This window comes from Dermacentor variabilis, chromosome 1, assembly GCF_050947875.1.
Source record: "Dermacentor variabilis isolate Ectoservices chromosome 1, ASM5094787v1, whole genome shotgun sequence".
In the NCBI taxonomy this organism is placed as follows: Eukaryota; Metazoa; Arthropoda; class Arachnida; order Ixodida; family Ixodidae; genus Dermacentor; species Dermacentor variabilis.
The window spans coordinates 74,468,527-74,488,588 of NC_134568.1; the positions used below are offsets into that span (position 1 = coordinate 74,468,527).

Genomic DNA, 20,062 nt, shown 5'->3' on the forward strand with positions numbered 1-20,062 from the left:
ATGCTACCCAGAACGCCACTGCTACAGTAAAACATTGTTAATTCGGATTTCATGGAACTGAAAAAAAAAAGAAATGCCCGAATGAATTGAATGTCGTATTATTGAGGGTATCAAGAAAACAATAGACAAATGCTTACTATGTCAACATGCTTTTATTTACTGAATGAATGAGCTAATTCTGTTTCTATATTGCACAAAAGTAGTGCGGAAGGTGCAGTTCTCGTCATCTTGTGGCTGATTAGCGCTCGCAACGGTGAAAGGCCTCGCGACTTCTTTCACAGCACGGCCGCAGCGCATGTCTTCATCTGACACAGGCTTTTTACTACCACATGTACATCCTGATAATTTTTTTGCCAGTGAGCACGTTGCTGTCCATTGCAATATAGCCGGTGCTGTTCATCTTCAAAATCTTGTCAAAGCCAAACTACTGTTTGCCACAGCTGCTGAGAACAAAACCGCGGCCGCTGTCGACGCGATCGTGGACGACGACCTTGCGGTTCTGAAGGCGTGGAGCCGACACAGGTGCCGAGTCAAAATGCAACTACCGTTTGCTGCAATTGCAGACAAAACTGCGGTCACTCTCGACGTGATCATAGATAGTGACTACGCAGTTACGAAGGCACGCAGCCAACATGGGTACCAAGTCAAAACAAAACTATGTGTACTGTTTGCCGCAACCGCTATCAGCGCGATCATGTATGGCAGCTATGCAGTCATGAAGGCACGCGACCAAAGCGGGGCTCTGCACAGCAAATGCAAGAATAAAGGCTTTAGAGGTGCAATGCGTTCTGGCGTTGCTGTCATTCACATATGATTTCTCTTGATGACTATGGCAATGTGGACTCCGCCGCTTCATTTCAGTGTACGCTCACGCCATTTTTGCTGTTTTGCATCACACATTTATGGTTCTCCAGCATCCGCCGAGCTCAGTGTGTTGTCCAAATTAACCGATGTGCAGCCGAATATGTCCAAATTAACGAGAGTGTCATTGCATTCAATAATGCATACACCTGCTGAGACCAAAGTATGAGTCCGAATTATCCGATTGTCTGAATTAACGAGAGTGTCATTGCATTAAATAATGCATACATCTGCTGGGACCAAAGTATGAGTCCGAATTATCTGATTGTCCAAATTAACGAGGGTCAGATTAACAAGGGTCAAATTAACTAGGTTTTACTGTATATTGGAGGCTACGGCCAGCAGACGCAGCTACACGCAATTGTCGTATATAGACCGGCAGTGCAGAGATAAAATGATCGGTCTTTTTGAGATCTTAGGACATATATATGTTTCATTTATTTAACTCAAAATTAGCAATTATGTATTACTGAGAATGTTCTCGCAATCACAAAATCAGCTGCTTGCGATGACACTGCATGTCGACTTTGCGGAAGTGGGAGCAAGCAATGTTTTGCTGTGTTTGACACAAAATTGTAAATACCCTGCTGCACGCAGCATAGTAATATTTGGCTCACGTGTTCTCAGAAGCCTCTACAACAGATCAGCAGTGTTATCTTACTATTTTCAACAATGGTTTAAGGGTCCCTTTAAGCTTAAGGAGCTCCAGAGTTGCTTTGAACAGTGGGAGAAAGCTCTGTATTGGGGTATTGACTCCGTTAGAGATTATTTTGAAGGGAACTAAGTGCTTTTTATCGTACATGAAATTCTTTTTTAGGAGACAGTCCGTTTTTTGCGTCCCTCCTCTTATTGGTTCCCATTTCATGTGGCCATTATAGTGTGAAAATGATTTCTCTTCACCTCAATGTGCTGAAATCCTGTGTCTTTTGATCACTGATTTCATTACGCTTGCTTCTGGTAATATGTATTTTTTATGTGTTTTTTTTTTTCTTCCTAATGCTGTTTGAATTGCTTTTCTCCTTTGTGCGCAATAGCCTTTGGAAGCCCAGCGGCATTTGGGAGCAGCCCCACTTTTGGTGGACCTCCGCAATTTGGTGGGTCACCTACGTTTGGCAGCAGCCCATCATTTGGTGCTGCAGCCACATTTGGCACTGCAGCTCCCCAGCAGACGCCTCAGACACAGCAGTCAGGTTTCATGATGTGAGTCAGCACTTTACTCTCTGTTTTTCTTATTGAACCAAACATTTCGAGGACAACCCAGGGTGGCAGTTTAAGCATGTTGGTACTTCTATAAGGAAGAATAAAGAAGCATCAGTTAGCATGGACAGAAGGAAGGCACATTCACACACAATGAACATTGTGTGCATTTTGTGTTTGTATATGCCTTTTTTCTGTCTTTGTCCAGTTTGCGCTTTTGTAGTCTTTAAAGATAAGTCTGTATGCTAGCCTGAGTGCTCTATATTATACACTCCATATACAAAACAAAGATTTTCAACATGGGAACCCTTAATTGTATAACTTTAAATAGTGATAGCAACTGGCTATCTAATTAGAGCAATTGTTATGAATGAACATCATTACATTTTAAGTAAATTCCACATTTTGGCTTTTTTTGTTCATATAATTACAGGCAAACCCACTTATAGCAATATTCAAGTGCCACGAGAATTCCATTGTTATAACCAGGTTGCATGAAAAAATCAAAATAGGAGGATGGCTGATCTGATGTGAGAAAACTTAGCCAGCACTGAAATTTTCTGAACTGACAGCAGCTTTGTAACACTTTGCATAGTGAGTGGAAGAATCAAGTTTTAGTGGAACATGCTGCAGTTTTGAGACGTTGCTTTTCATATCTGATTGAAGCGCAGCTGCTTGTGACAAAGGAGTAACTGCGTGATGCGCATCTCTTGCCATTTGAAAAGTCATCCCATTTTCACGAACATCCAAGCAGCTGATGTCATGGGTGGCTAGGCATCACCGCAAAGTGCGTAGAGCTCCAGCATGCTTGCTGGAGCTGTACGTCTTGGGTCAATCAATGTATAACTTTCATGTTACTATCTGTTCCTTTGCAGCCAATGAATGCACATATGCATTTTAATGTCACATTACCCTTGAGCACTGTTAGCTCCTATAGTAACTGTAAACAAGATGACCACAACATCTGCACTAGTTGCTTTTAAAGAAGGACAAATCTAGAATAACCAACAATAACTCTGCTTGCGTTCAGATGAATCCAGGTGTTTGCAGGGAATTCGCAGGCCTAAATGCAGACCAGAAGGCACTATTGCAACTTAAAAGGGTTCTGAACTTAATGGGGTCCTGAACCACCCTTCGGGCTTGGTGAAAAACCATTGTCTGCAGATAGCACACCTGTAAACATCTCAGTAAAATTTTGCAGTTGCATGAAGCACATGGAGCTCACAAGAATAGTGCGAAGTCACATATTTCTCAAACACTCTCTTTTCAAACAAGGCCTGCTCCTCACCTGCTTTTAATAGAACAGAATAGGACAGACAGACACAGACAGGAGGCAGATCACTGCAGAACACTGGGGCTAATGTACACTAATCTGTGCAGCATATCGGTTGTGGCCTGCCTCAACTTTCCCATAAACCGACAGACACCAATGACCTACAATTAAATCTAGCATGTCTCCTTTGGAAATGAAATGGGCAGGTACCTTTAGCACCCGAGTTAATTTTGTATTGTTTGGTTCTGTAAATTCAAAGCAAAATCTTAAAATTTGACATTTGTTTCAAATCACACTTTCTTATTGCCATTGCACATTAGGCAAATAATGCTTGAGCAAAAATTTCACTTTTTTCTCACCACTATGCGTATTTCATGGGGGTATAGGCAGTTATCTTCAGGTCGTAACATCTGGACGAATTAAACACAGGTTGTTCATCCTAGCTCAAGGATGTAAGAAGCTGCTGCAAGGAGTGCTGACATGACATCTTTTACTTTTCATTTCTTGCTTTATATGGAGGTCCATGACCTGAAAACCTTGCAAAAAATAATAGCAAGCTTTAGAGCAACCTAAATAATTTACTGTAATAACTTTTTTACAAAATACCTTTGGTTTCATTTTTCACCTTGTTTGAGCATTTGAAACACAGTTATGCACACATGATGTGGTGACAATTGTGTCTGCTAACTTTTGCGTCGATGTGTGCTGCGTAAACAGTTAAGTTTAAATAAAATGTATACATGCTCTTCTCCTCGAAGGAACCACTGGGGCATCAAGTGAGTAATGTCACGTGCAATGGCAGAACAAAGAAGTGCACAGAACCACTCTTTGAAATGCACTGGAAAGGTGTAAGCCGTAGGTGTCTTGACGTAAGAGAAAAGGGGGCCTTTGGAAGATAGTAGGGTAATGGCGCTTGCAGGCACTGGGAGCGAGGGAGGGTTTTGTTTCAGGAGGATAACTAATCTTTTTGCATGCCATTTCATTTGCTTCTGCCTTGGCTACTGCCAAACCCTTTCTGAAATTCTTGTGGTAGAATGCCCCCTGGAAGACAATTTATGATTCCTAATGTATAACCAGAATTTCTGAAGGGGCCTGGTGAGGGGCCTTTTAGTGCATAACTTGCCAACTCTCTCTCTCTCTCTCTCTCTCTCTCTCTCTCTCTCTCTCTCTCTCTCTCTCTCTCTCTCTCTCTCTCTCTCTCTCTCTCTCTCTCTCTCTCTCTCTCTCTGATTTTTGTGTGTCTGTGTGTGTGTGTGTGTGAAAATGTGCCATGTGACAGCTACACCTGTTGCCTTTATTTCTTTGTGTTTCTTTCTTCAATACAGTCATGCGACGTAAGTAAAAAAAGCTCTATTCTATAAATTTTTATGCTTCAGTGAAGCTTCCTCGGAGTCAAGTCATGCAGCTCATAAAATCAGTCAGGTTTAAAGGGCTGTTTCATGCTTTGTGTCCATTTTTTCTCACCTTGTGCAACAGGTTCAGCAATGTGGAAGGCCCAACTTTCGGAGGCTTAGCTGCACAGACCAGCCCGCAGCAACCAGCAATGGGCTTTGGAGGAGGGGGATTTGGCTCCCCAGGCTTTGGAGGTGAGGCCTCTACATATTTCATGAAACTATTGTCCTTCCTCATGCTTTGGTCTTGTAGCTGTGTGTGGATCAGTACTGGGTCTGTGTTCTTATGTATTCTTTTCAATATTGGAATTTGTAGCTGTGAAGCTAAGGCATTTGCAGACATGTAATGTCGCTGTGAATTCACTGTAGTTTTCCATTCAAAGGCATTTGTACAGACACTGTTAATTTGTATACATTCTCTGGTTTAGATGAATAAGCGCAGGTCTATACATGTTTTCATTTCGCGATGTATTGGCGGGTGCAAGCAATCTGTCTCGTGTAGCACATTGTGAATGGAGTGAAGTGTGTCACGACTGCCTCGCTAATTGAGAGATCATAACAGGCAGCGCGTGGTTGACACATGAGTGCGATTCACAGCAGTCGCCACAGACAGACCTCCACTCATGCAGCACATTGTTTCCATATATGGTATTGTGCAGCGCGCTCGCCACATGACATTGGTGAACAGACGACGGCATGCTCCTCTGGCGCCATCTTGTAGCGGCCATTGCAAGTCTTGTGCAGCACTACACTTTTCTTCTCATACTGCGATCCTTGTTCGCTTTTATCTTCCACTGTGCTCATTCACTCGGTTACACTGAGGGACAACGCCGACGCTCGCCGCAGGAACGAGCGCCTAAGACTATGCTCTATACTGTATGAAATAATGGCACAAAAGGACTAAATGGTTCAGATGGCATAATGTTCAAGGCAGAGCTGAAAAACTGCCTGGCATATATCCCGTGAAAATCTTCCCCAACACGGGAAAAGAGAGGCAACACGCACATTGAAAACGTGTGGTTTGCCTTCTAAGGCCGCCACCACAGGCGCCAGAGCCCTCAGCTAACAGCGCCCCCTTGGGGCAGCTGGGTGTGCGTGCCAGATTACCTTTCTGCTGGCGAGCGTGCCGAATGGCACGACCAGAGCAAAACCTGCCAGCAAGCGCAGTCTCGAAGGTCTTGGTAATACAGTAAACCCTTATTAACCCCAACTCTGATTTCTCGAAATGTGGGGTAAGTTGAATTTTTTTTTCTGGCCGTGGGTTCGATGCATGTGTTTTTCACCTCTTATCTAAAAAATATTTAGCACCGGACTCCGGATATCTCGAAATCTCCACTTAGGAAATACCACGTAAATGGAGCAGCATCGGCAGCATCTCTTGCACTCTCTTTTCTTCCAGCAGTGGCTCGCTAGCTCAGCCAGATGCCATGCCATCGGTCACCGCTCGCGTGCACTTGCTCAGCTGCTCGCTGCCACTTTGTTCTGGCCTCTCGTGGCATCAATGTGTTCACAGCATTCGCTACAATTGAGCTCTTCCGTAGTTTCAGTTAAAGTTGTCCGGAATTCATTATGATGCAGAAAGTAGCAGTGTCTGCTTTTTGGCTGTGTGGAAACGGTTATGCTTGGATGACTGGCTTCAAATATTGCATTAGGATCAATCATCTGGACTCTGCCAAGCACGTTGCCCTGGCACAGTGCCTGTAATGCCGTTGTCCCTAGATGCCAACTTGTCTGGTGCCGATGCACGGAAAAGTGACCGAGAATATTACTGGTGGTATTTTGCAAAGGTTTCATGTGGTCTATGCGCGGCCAAAGGACTTCTGTTTTCGTGCTTTTGCATAGCTCAATTTTCTTTTTTTTTTTAATAGTTCCGAGATAACAGGTGCCTAATGGATTATTCATATGCGATATTCACTAAACACTAAGTGAAAATTCACTATATGCTCAAATAAAAACTGGAATAATATATGTTATATTCAGTAAAAAAATGTGTTTCCTTTTTAGTAGCCACATTTACATGAATACAACAATGGCCTATTACATCGCATTTCCCGCACGTCGCATGCATGTAAACAGCAATAGTGGGCTATTATTAGCAAATACTGCGCAGATGTTGCTGTGCATTGCAAATGACAGCTGTGACGTTGAGAGGATGTTTATTCAATTAGGTTACGATCAAAGAAGGTTAACAGATTAGCCTAGTTGGTATTCCATTTAATTTTCTTGCAAGAGCATATGTGGTGAACCAGTAAAACAGGATGACAACAGACAAGGATTGAAGGCTCTGCAGTTCTAGGATGGACATAGAAATGTTAAAAATGCATGATAATGTACATCAACGTGGGCTTGTAAGAAAAAAAATGCGTCTCCCCTCTTGCAAAGCATGCCCGCGTGTGCTACTGTACTTCTTTTGTAAATAAAGTGTAGAGAACAAAGAGAGGAATCACCAAACACGTCTCTGTTTGTTGGTTTTGTTTATGTGGTTTCTTTTACAAATATTCCTGCCATTGAGGATTTGCATAACTGTGTTTGTCCAAAAAGACCATTATATGTGTTAATCATTCGTGCAAGTTGCCAGGAAATATCAAAAACTCCAATATCTTCTTGGTTTTCCACTTCAAAAATAACACCTGATTTTTTCCCATGGAATTTTAATTAAAAAATATAAAACTAGAAAATGAACAACCCTACCCATATCCCGCTTGTTGCTTTGGGACATTTAACTTCACAGTCAGTCAACTTTTGATCTGTCTTCCATATAGTATGTGATTAATTTCTAATAACCTCATGATGCAATGTGTTAGTAAAGATGAATACTGGGCACGTCTTTTATCTGTTTGCAGTCTGGTCAAGCAGGAGGCTTGCAAAGCTTTTATAGGTTTATTCACTTTCACATATTGCCTCTCTGGAATGAGCACGTTGCCTTCCTAGAGGCCCTTTGGAAGCACCTAAATAGCTTGTCCTATGTCTGCCCATACATAAATGTACTAGTCACTATTCAGGAAATGTAGACTTGGCTGACTACTTGCACTATTATACTCACAATATTACTATAATCAGGTCTCTCTTTTTTTTTTGCCTCATTTGTGTACTACTATTTTGCAGGTTCTTCTCCTGGCTTTGGAAATCAGAGGTGAGCTTCACATGTTCATTTAGAAGAGTGGTAATGTTAAAAGGATTGTCATTGTGATGTGTCCTCGTGTAAAAGAAGTGGAAAAGGAGGCCGATTGAATGGCTGAAGTGAAACATGCAAGGGAGACATGTAAATTCATGGTGTTACTTTATTTATTCTGTTCAGGCCAACACATACTATAGCTGCTGAAGCAATTTTATATTCTGAGCAATTGAATGATAGTCGTAGTCTGAGGTTGAATGATAGTCGAAGCCCTCTAAACCCTAGGAAGGATCCTGGCAAGCATTTGTTCTTGGTTAATTCGACATTTTTTCTTAATTCGAACATGGTGAGACGTCCCGACAGGAAACCATATACAGTTGATTCAGTCTTGGGTAATTCGACTTTTTGCATAATTCAAACACACTCTGAGACATCCCAGTGAAAAACCATATATTGCTTTAAAAGGAACACTTGTTGAGTTCAAACATGAAAGCATGCCGCTTCGCGTTATTCGACTCCATCTGCGACCCTTAATGCGCGCAAGCTTAAAAAAAAAAAAAAAGAACACCATCAGGTGTCACTACTGCTTCCCTAGGCGTGAAGCTGCTTTATTTTTATTTTTTAGTGGCCGACCTTCCTATCGCCAGTGAAGCCAACCGTTCCTACTTGGTTCATGTCATGTCACAGCAATCTCTCGACACTCTTCGCCGTGTGCTTGTCCATTTGCACTTCAGGAGCAAGAAGCACAGAGACTATGTAAAGACTACTTCAAACAATAAAAAAGGATTTAAATTTGTTCAATTTGCAGCCGTTTGTTAATGCGAACTTTCGAATAACTTGACAAGGGTGTAAGTGCTGGGCCAATCGCGCCATCATGCACCAAGACACAAATTTCAAATGAAAGTGCTAAATGTATCTGAATGTGCTTGTTCAGTGGCAACCACACAGCCAGCCATAGCCATGTGTTGGCTAGCGTTTAGCTTTGGAATCCAAGCCTAAGCAATCCATTACAGTGTCTGCGTCTTTTGAGTATAGTGTGTAGGTGTTTGGGGGCGCATTGTAACTTGGCCGCAGGAAAATTAAAATTTTGTGCTGTGCAGTGCAATACGAATGTCTATAAATCTTTCACATATGCGTCCTATGCATGCCAGCTAAATATTATTCGAACTGGCATGCTTTTTATGGGCAGTCAGGAACAAATTCCGTGCTGTCAGCTGAGTGAATAAGTCATAAGGTCTGTTCAGCATGTAGCATTATCAGTAACTCTGTCAGATTAATGGTGGACAATGTGTGTGTACATACTTTCCGAAATCGCATGTGCACAACATCCGGTCGTCAAGATGACAGTGTGGCACGGTGAAAACGACCTGCTCACCTTCGTGAAACTTCATGACCAAAAATCTGTGGCAAAAATTTGGATTCTGGCTACTCCATTTTCGGCACGACCACGACCACATCGAATCAGATTTGCCGCCAGGGACCTAAATCTTCGCAAGCCAAGGATCTAAAGTTTCGGTTTTAGTCCGCCGTACCGGCGAAAGGGCAGTTGTAAAAAGTCAGTGAAAACACAAACAACAGAAACTGACTTTGCGGCAATGATGTTCGCGACTCAGCTTGTGCAGATTGAGTCTGCAAAATTCAATAAACCATAGTTCAGCATCCAAAGATAAGTAGGTGTTTTACATAGGCTCTATGGGACCTGTGTCGTGCCGCAAATAAGTCTGAATAATAGAGATTGTGCAAGAAATTTAACGGTGGCTGTATATCTCTACCGTATTAGGTGTGAACGCAGCACAGAAAGCGAATGAATATTTTTTTCTTTCTCTTTGGTTTGTTCAAATAAATGTCAGTGCTTTACTGTTTCATGGGTGTAGTTGAGTATTTTTTGTTCATTGTGCACGAATAATTTAACTTTAATTGGCTAACTTTTATTAACCTACTTAATTAATGAAGTGTCAGTGTAAATGTTCTGGAGGATGTAGAGAAATAACCCATAACGTCATTTAAAGCAGCCTAGGTTTTGTTCAGACCTTTTCTCTTTTTTAATTAAAAAGAAAGCCTGTCAAACCGATCAAGCCAACACCAGAACATCGCCGCAAAGACAACGACTCTGAAAAATTGGCTTGAGTGTCCCTATAATTGCAGTCGCCATAAATATATGCCGTAAATACAGGCCTAGCTTATGGCACTGGGAACAAGTGCGTGCGCTCCTTTTTTGACGCTTCAGCAGCTTTTGGTGCGCATCTTCGGTCCCTATTAAATGGAAAATCCTGACCTGTAGGGCGATCTTGTATTGATTTGGAAAACAGACCCTTTGCTTGCCCTCGCGTGATTGGTCAGAATCGGGCTTTTGCTCATAAAAGTCCGGTTCTGATCAATCACACTAGGGCAAGTGAACGATTTGCATTCCCGGCCGTTAAGGGAGTACTGACATAATAATTTAGGTGTGTGTGTGTGTGTGTGTGTGTGTGTGTGTGTGTGTTTGTGTGTGTTTGTGTGTGTTTTAAATTAAGGTCCTAGACCTCTGAACTCTAAAAATAATAGTGACAAGCCTTACAGTGCCCTAAATAATTTATTATAATAGCATTTCTACAGCCACTTTTGGTTTCATTTCTACTATGTCGTGACTTCATAATGCAAAGTATTTATGTGTGAGCAGGGCATTGCAAGGTGTTGACATTCGTTCAGTCTGCTATGCTGTTAAATTGGCTCTCACAACAAGTATCAGCGTAGGAGGTGACCAGGCAAGCAGGAGCGAGTGTGAAAACGTGCAATGGCCTGCTCACACATTACTACCTGCTGTGTCCGGTCATCATGACATAGCAAACTCCCAGGAAACGAAACCAAAAGTAGCTGTAGTAAAGCTATATTGCATTATTTAGAGCACTGTGAGGTTCCCAGTTTTTTTTTTTCTTTGATGTTTACTGATCGAGGATCATCACTCAAAGCAACAACAAAATTTTTGTACTCTCCTTTAAATGGCCAGGCCCCAAGTTTGCATGTGCGTAAGGTGCAGAATGTACTTGATCATCATGTATGAGACCACTGCTTTCACTGGCGCTATGTAGAAAAGAAGCAAAGATTAGGCGGGAACACAATTAGCATTCACAAGACAACATCGTCTGAAACCACTCCTTTCTATTGAGTGCATTGCATGCACACTGGGAATTTTACCTAGACAGAGAATGGGGGGAAAAAAAGACAAAAGAACCTGCGTGAGCTCAAGTGACAAGCAGGTAAAGTGCACATCGAGGACACACCCACCAAACGAAGGAACCCACCTGAGCACAGGCGACAAGCATATGCTGAGGCCGGACATGTGTAGCACAGCTTGCTTATTATGTTACATGATCACATGCACGATAGAATTCCCAGCATCCCCTTGTATTTCTTTTTCTCGGCTGGCTGAGAATATCACCGATAGCGTTGCGTGTGCAAGAGGTATCCGTTTGTGCCACGCAAGCGCTGGCGCTGCCATCTCTTGTTCACTTCGCTGCTTACCCGCACCGCGTAAGGAAACTTCATGGTGCCGCCTTGTGTACATTTCTTTTTATAAATTAAAAAGCTGCCAATTCCATAACTTCTGATGATGCAAAAAGTCATTACTCTTGATTACAATACAAACACAGCATAGAAAATAGCAAAAAGTCACAGGTTTGTAATGTTCAAACAATATTAGTTCAAATAAAGGTGTTTTTTTTTTAATATGATGGCCAAAAACACAAATTCCACCATCAGCCGAGAGCGAAGCAAATGCTATGAGCACGTGGGATGAACAAAAGATTTTCATTGCCCCAAACGACGGGGAAAATGCAGCAATATGCATGCCTCCCTGTTGCCATTGCATATGGCCACTCATTAGCATAATTCGCGCGGCTCATCGTACCACCAATTATGACAAAAAATATCTGCAATGGCGGCCCAGTGCAACGTGAAATTGATGTTTACGAAACAGCCCCTCCTGTGACACACACATGGCATATTCCTTCAGCCAATCATCTAGCTGACATGGCGGCTATCTTGGATCACCACCACATATTCATGAAATTGCAGATGCATTGCACGGGCTTTTGCACACTACCGCTTACCTTCTTACTGAAGTGCTAACGTCGCAATATTGTGGCCAAGGACCAGAAAAAATGTATTCGTTGATAGCAATTGCATCTCCGCGTCGCGCTTCGTCATCTTGAGGAAAACGCAAAATTGCATTTTGTAAAACTTCCACTTCCCTGCACAAACTTCAAAACACGTGGCCTCTTTACAAGTCAATCAGAAAGTCAACATGGCGGATAATGGCAAGCGTGCAGCGGCCATGTGTTTCAAGAATGGAGCCCTAAAACACTAGTTACGGGAGCAGTGATTGAAGCGCCACCTATGTGAGGAGGGAACAAACATTCAGAAAGAAAAACCGTTTTTACATCGAAGCTGTTTATGGCTAGCCAGTTCGTCCGTCCGTCCGTCTGTCGCCTGTACGCCAAAAACTCCTCCGGCGCAACCCCATGCGCATGCGCGGAAAGGCGCGTGTTTGGCAGCGCCAGTAGTGACATCGTTGCTCTCCGTAGCAGACGAGCGCGCACATCTGTTTCTCTCCGGCTCTTATATGGGTAGGCCACGCGTCATACGTACTCCTGAGGAGCAGGCAGCCTTCAATCAGCAACGCCGCGAGTAGAACCGAGAGCGAGCTCGTCTACGCCGCCGATACTGCAGCCCGGGTACAAGAACAGGCTCGTGCAGCCAAGCGCACGCAGCAACTGCGTACCAAGGATCCGGCAGCCTACCAAGCCGTCGTTTAATTGATCGTCTGAGTTAACCCAGTACTAAACCCCGGGGCCGCACATTTCAGCTCCGCTAGTTAACCAACTCTACGGAGTGCTTGGCCATTGAATTTTTTAATGAAGAGAGACCGTTGGATTTCATTCGGCAACAATTAAATTTCTAATCAATGCTATATACTTGCAGCAAGGAAAGGAAAGACAACTCTTTTTTTACCTAATGATTAACAAAGAATGCCTCCTTCGCAGCTTCTATAAAGGGGGCGTTCACGCCGCTATCAAATGTAATGCAGTGCAGCTATTGAATGCGCGCACTTAAACTTCACTTGCTACTACACGCCCTCGTGTCGTGTTGCTTTGCTTGTAAACGCACGGCCGGACTCGACTCTCTTCTCTGCGTGGAGGATAGGGTCGAGTCCGGCCGTGGTCTACGTTTGTATAAATTCTGGCGGCGTGGCGTTTGCATGGTGTGTTTCATCGTTGTTCCACGTGCTCAGTCAGAAGTAATAAATTGCAACCGCCATATAATTGTTTATTTTTAGCTGCCTTTGAGCGGTTGTGCTGGCCGACGGACTTTGGGGTCCGATGGTGCTGCCATCACTCAACACCCAAAGCTTTGTTCGGCCTTCGAAGAAACGATGTTCTGTGAATGGAAGCGATTTGTACACACGCACGGCTTGCGTTTTGCTGCATCGCTTTCCGCGCTAAAAGCTCGAAACGCCCATAGAGTCGAATAGCGGGTCATTTGAAAATACAGCCCCAATAGCAGGGCACAAAAAGAAATTTCGCGCCTTTGACAACAACATGACGTCATTTCCGTTTTTAACAGAATTGGCGTCTCGTTATTTCTTGTTTTGCCAGAAGTGGTCCCTCGTCACAAAGGTGGCACTAAGCCCCATGAGTCGCTGCTGAGCCGCCATATTTTGAACGAATGGGCTTCTATGGAAGCTTCGCTACCAGGTGTATTTGCCTTGCTCCTATCCTGTGAATGCGGCCTTGCCCGGTGGCGCCTGCGGCAAGTGACCACTTGGCTGTTTAGCCCACGAACCAGGCCGGATTTTGCCCTCGCGTGTGAATCCAGCTTTAACAATTGGGCAGTTTTGCCCCAAGGGCGAGTCATTGAAAGCGATAACAGTGTTTAGCGTTGCGCTTAAGCTCTTCAGACGGTGCGCGAGAAATATGCGGGGACGACAGGTTGACGCGACACAGCACGCAAGACAGCCTAGGTGTTAGTACGCGCAATGGTCATGCCAGCAGTGCTAGGCAGAACACTGCCTTCGTTTCGCTGCGGAGCTGATTGAGTGGAGCGTGACGGTGCGACCTCTTGGCTTCGTTGTTTTTGCAGCCACATGCACTGCGTGTCCCTCGCGTTTTCTGGGGACCATGTAACTCTACAGGCGCGGGCTGCACGCGCGTGCACCGTCGATACTGTGACAGCACGGCGGCGACGCCAACGATGCGGACGTGCCTCGTGTGTCTACATAATCGATATCGCAATAAGAATCCAGCACCTCGAGTTCCCCCTTCCTTTATCGCTCAATATGAATGCCGCTTTTTTTTTCTTGCAGTCTTCAAAAAGTTTACACCCTTTTGGCCGTATCTTGTCCCACAACAATAATTGTCATCTGCCTTGCTTGCGTTTCCTTTCTTGAAAACTCGGCGCTTGCTACTTTCCTGTCGAGGATGTTGTGTCACGCTCATAATGCGCAAGCCGCTCTTGACTTTGAAGTACCGAGCTCGCAGCGTTAAAGAAAGGAAAAGCGGGCCAGTCAGATGATTATCGTTGTGGCACAAGATACAACTCAAAGCGCGTCAAGTTTCTTTAAAAGTGTAAAGGGACACTAAACGCAAGTATTAAGTCAAGTTAAAATGAGAGATTAGTACTCGAGAACGTCTTAGGTGCTAAGGTTATAGCGAACAGAGCTTTAGTAATCGAGATGTTGAGGTAAATGCACGACGCGATTAGAGACTGCCCGGGGACATTCAAGTACTAGCCCGATTACAAAGGCACTTCTTGTTATTATTGCGTCACTGGTACTCAACCACGCATAATAGAAAATATCATTGTATTGCATCATAAAGCGAATGAAAATGATACTTCTCCAGTTCTATTTGATTTTTAGAAAAAAATTCGCCAGAGACACTTAGACTGCTTACGTGTGGGAATGCGAAAGCATTGTAGTCGATTTATTTATTTATTTATTTATTTATTTATTTATTTATTATACCATCAAGGTACAGTTGTACGTTGCATAGGGCCCCTAGGGGGCAAAAGTAGATATCGAGGCAAAATACGCATAGCTGATTATAGATACAAAATACAAATAAGAAAAAAAAGTCAAAGAAAAGATCACAATCAAACACGTCGAAGTCAATAATTGATAAAAAAGAAGAGAGAAGGGAAAAAGAGAAGAATTGGACCGGTAGTGTTAGATAAGTACAGTTGACTCTCGATCGTTACAACGGACCCTGATAATCCGACAACAAACGTCCGGTTTATCCGAAGTCCGTAATATCCGAAACGCCTCACTTCTGAAACTTTCTATGTCTAACTTTATTGCAAAAAGTGAGTTACGAACTCCTAAGCAAAAAGCAAACAAAAAAAATCGCAGTTTCACTCGAAAGGCGGAGCATCGATTGCGATTAAGCAAGATAAGCGCTGCAGCAGCAGTAACCGAATTGATCTTCGTGCTGTCTCTCGCTTCAACACGAACTAAACGTCGCAAGCACAGCACACACGAAGCTACCGGCACTGGGCGCACTTTGTCTGCATCGCAGATCGCTTTCAAGATACGGCGCCCACACGGCTGCGCCGTTAACAGCAGACCGCCGCCACCGGAGTAGAACCCCCCCCCCCCCCCCCCCCACTTTCTGTGTTTTCCGGAAAAAAAAAGTGTTTTTCCGAGCGTAAAAGAAGCCCGCGAATACTCCCAAAGTGCCTCGGGCTGCCAGTCGTGCGGCAATTTTGTGTGCATTTGCGGGCTTCTTTCACGCTCGGAAAAACTTTTATGTAGCATGTATTGAGCAACAGAAAACTGTATCGGGAGTTTTTCATGTCACTCTACAATTTTCTCATTGACATTTTATAATATTATAATATATTATAATATTTGAGAAGTTCATTAATTATGACTATCTAATTAAGCGGAATTAAAACATTTTGAGTATCTCCATGCGACGGCAAACAACATTACCTTGGTTCTGTCCAGCTACGTGGCATTCACATTTTTTAAAACTGTGGCTAAACTTATCTGGAACACCCTGTATATGCTTATCTCTGGCCCGTAAGCCGTGTGAAAATTTTAATCAGTTCATGCTTAAAAAAGAAAAAAAGCGGCGCGGTAGTCTGAGTAGTGGCTACATAGTGGATATGGCGTTGCGCTGCTAAACTCGACCTCACTGGTTCAAACCAGATCGCGGAATTCGATGGGAATGATATCGTAATACACTCTTGTACCTTTGTTTAGAAGCACGTTAAAGAAACCCAGGTGGTGAAAACGCCAGAATTTGTTTAAAGAAAGAAAAAAAAGGTAGCTGCGTCCTTGGATGGATGGATACAACTTCCTTGTACGTCCGGCGAGGTTTAACGTGACCTGGGCTCAAGTCTCCCATGGGGGAACGTCAAGGCCCTGCCTCAACGCTGCCTCAACGCCACCTCACGGGCTTGCTGGACTGCTCACGTCTGGATTCCGAGGTCTGAGCTGTGCAGAGCGACGGCCCACCTCGACAACAGGGTCTCCGGAGCAACTGCCATCCTTCCTATAACTACATTGCAGTCCCACAGCATGTGTTTGAGTGTTGCTGGTCTTTCCTGGCACAATTTGCACGTGTCATCCTGATGCTTATCTGGGAAGTTGTTCGTCTGGAGTTGTCTTCAGGCAACGGCCTGCCTTCTGTTCAATTTGGGACTCGGCTGTGGGTATATCCTTCTGGCGTTTAGATATGCACTGGTTATGTCGTTGTATCTGGTGAGCCTGTCCTATTCTGCGCGAGGAGTGTTCGCTATCATGTGAGAGGTGTTGCCCTGTTCAGCGCGGCGGGTCATCTCTCGCGCCGTCCGGTGCACCGCCTCATTTAGGTTCGTGAGCGCGTCGCCTTCCGTGGTGACGTGCGCGGGGAACCATATGATCCTCGAGCTCTCGGTTTTGGATCTGCCCGCTTTGGCCAGAATGGACAGGGCTTCCTTGGAAATTCTACCATTGGCGTAATTCTTTACTGCCGTTTGCGAGTCGCTTAGTACGACTTCGCATTCCTGTTCTGTGAGGGCCAGCGCGATCGCTACTTCCTCTGCTATTTCCAAGTGTTTGGTGTATACACTGCATGTGGTTCTGATTTTGGAGTTTGTGTCTGTGACTACGGCGGTGTATTTTTGGCCGTTCGGATCCGAATGGCCAAAAATCTATATTCGGCTGCGTCGACAAAGCGCGCGTTTTTCTCCCTGCCGATTGAACGGAGCAGAGCCTCGGCTCTTGCCTTTCTTCTGCCTCGGTTGTAATCGGGGTGCACGTTTCCTGGGATGTTTGCCACCGTAATGGTGTCTGTGATTTTGTTGGGGATTTCCATTTTCTGGCAGTACTGGTTGTAGTACTTTATGCCGAGAGTGTTCATAATGTACCTTTCCGTCGTGGTGGTCGACAGGCGTTCGAGCTGCGAGATGCGTTGTGCTTCGGCTATTTCTTCCAGGTTCGGCTATTTCTTGTATATGCCCAGCTTAGTCGGGACCTCGGTGCTCGTCGATTCTGGGAGGCCCAGGGCTATCTTGTACGTTTTCCTTATGAGCGTGTTGATCTTGTTCTCTTCCGCGACGTACAAGTTGTTGTAGGCGGCTACGTAGGTGAGGTCCTTCGGCTTTATTTTTTTAAGGTTCTGCATTTCATACCTAAATGTAATGCCGTTCCGAACTGTACGTCCGCTCAACTAAGCGACTTCTGTATTATAAACGGTTGCTTTCAGTTATCCGGTGCACTAGCCTAAGTACAATAATAAAGCAATTAAAGGAATGGCATGCCTCACATACACATACAGATATTTGTAGATCTGCTGTGTTCGTTGAATAAAATAAGTGTGGTACCACATTGGCCAACCAGTTTTAATGGGTTGCAGACATGACTGTCAATATAATGTTTTCCTTGCCTGTGTCAAATTAACAGATTTACAGGCTGCCCCAAAACGGGGCGTTTATATTGAATGACGGCTAGGAACTTGTTCAGCTGAACCAATTAGCACCTGTACGTTAATTCTTTCAGGAACTGGTGCGCCTCTGCGCAACAGCCACGACTCTCCAGCAGCACAATCATTCGGAATGAGAGTCCTCACTTGCATCAACCCCTCACCTTCGAGTCTTCAAAAGTGCTGTTATGTGTTACATTCGAACGGAGACCGCTATCCGATAATTTTTAATAGTGAATTCTGAAGTTGAATACGATTTGAATAGCAAATACCATTCGATTATACTATTATGTTTCTACTTCGTTTCGCCTGCTGGCACGTTGAAGGAGATCGCCAGACAAGCCATGAAGGTTACATTGGTAAAGACTTCCCGGTCTCCTCGATTGACTCCGAGTACATAGGCACTATCTTGTCCCTAACACTGTTGTTCATATTAACGTCCAGTTGATTCCTTTTCTCGGAAAGTAGACTGGTTCACATAGGGCTGGTGCAGCTTTTAAAAGAAACACGCTTATTCCGGTCGGGAGTTTTCACTTTTCCAGTCGGTGCATTTAGAATATCTGATACGTTTTCTCTTACATATATGTCGTGGATGTATATGCCTATGTACCCTTAGATGTACCCACAAGTGCATTGGTCATCTGCATCTCTTCGCGCCGCGCAGTTAATAATACCAGATTTATTTCACTATAGCACTGTTTTCTTTGACCATTGTCCCTGATAAATATTCCACCAACAAGAATCACGCATAAAATGACATGATATCAACAAAATTTCCTTCCGTAGCTTCATGTTGCAGATAGGCCTCTGTGGCGAAAATTACGTGCTACTTTTAGGAAAGCGATGTTGAAAATAGAGATTAACCTGGCTAAAACTACAATTGGTTCTGGCCGACAAGGGTCGCGGCCGCGCCAATGCAAGTAAAACCATAAAAAAATTTACTGCACAGACTTTCTGATCTTTGAGAAAAACTGGGCGTCTTTCGGCGTCTGCCAGCAGACGACACACTTGACAACGACAGCGAACTCGAAGACTTCATGTTGAATAACCCATGCCTCAAATATGTATACATAGCAAAAAGGTGTCACTATAAATTTGCAGTTGAAATGAAGCACCATTATAAGAGCGTATGCACGCAATCGGCCTCAGCGCCCTTAGCGAAATTACGTTGAATATGCCGCGAAGCGCGTCTCGGCCCCAATCCAGTTCGCCCGCAGCGCCCTCGCACTATTTTTCCACACGCGACACCTCGGCAGGAGAGTGCCGGTCGGTCCACTCAGCCATTGTCTAGTACAGCCTAGTTCCCTCTGGTTCCCTTGTGTCTTTCTCCTTCCTCCATGCATTTGGTCAACGAGAACCGTGGAGCCGCCGTGGTGTCGGGGAAGTGTGCTCGTCTCGCACTCCGGAGGCCAGGGTTTGATTTCCTCCCAGACCGAAATTTATCCAACTTTCTCTTCAAAAGCAATAATTTGTTTACAGGAACCTGACATCACTTTATTTTCTTGTGGTTTTGCTCTCTGCCTTCAGCCATTTTTGTGACCATCATTCGGTCACGCGCTGACTACAACGCCGGATTTTCGCGTAATGAGGCGTATAATCGTTTCACATTAAAAAGAACTGATTGACGTTACCCTTGACAACGACGCGCACAGTTGAAAGGTTTCGCCTTTCTCCTCTCTGTGCCGCCTGCTCTTTTGTGTTTCACTAATTTCGTCGTCGTGTAGTGCTGTGCTGCTTTTCCTGGTTTGCGAAACTCGCACAAACTGCAAGTAGCAGGAAATGCCACGCCCCTGTGATGTCGCGAAATTCCCAAGTGGTCTACGCTGCTTGACCAAGAACAGCTGCAGTGGCGAGTAGAATGCTCTGTCCTGGCTCGGTTTCACCATGGCCCTGCGTTTGCCTTTTGAGCAGTAGGGTGCGCTCGCGCATCGAGGCACCCAATTTAGCAGAATTGAGCAAGAAACCGTAGCACCCTCTGTCGGGTGCCGCGTTACTCACCAACGGAACAAAAGGGCACTGATGGCATATGCAACGTCACCACTCCCCCGCTCGGGGGCGGGTGATTTGAATTGCGCTAACGGTATGCGGACCCTTCAGATTCAGTTTTCTCGTAAACTAAGTATTTTCTTGACACCTAACAAGCGCTGCAAGGTTTCTGGAAGGGTATTTTAACAGTGCATATTGAATTAGTATTTGCCTTTTGTGTCCCTTTAACTGGTGAAATAGATCGTCAGTTTAACAAAATTTGACTGAACTAAAACGTTTACGTTTATTATTATTTTTC

The 20,062-nt window shown here is 44.3% G+C and overlaps 1 protein-coding gene across 7 annotated transcripts in view; it reads left to right on the forward strand.

Annotated features, from left to right (window-relative positions):
* LOC142579570 (uncharacterized) overlaps positions 1 to 20,062 on the forward strand; it is a 303,963-nt gene that overhangs the window by 267,987 nt on the left and 15,914 nt on the right. For 6 of the 7 annotated variants that reach the window (XM_075689924.1, XM_075689954.1, XM_075689963.1 and 3 more), the window contains 3 exons: positions 1,896 to 2,061; positions 4,808 to 4,917; positions 7,828 to 7,855. In XM_075689924.1, coding sequence (XP_075546039.1) covers positions 1,896 to 2,061; positions 4,808 to 4,917; positions 7,828 to 7,855 — 304 coding nt within the window. Of the gene's footprint in view, positions 1 to 1,895; positions 2,062 to 4,807; positions 4,918 to 7,827; positions 7,856 to 8,462; positions 8,639 to 20,062 lie in introns of those variants that run through there. The other variant, XM_075689940.1, reaches the window with a different exon arrangement.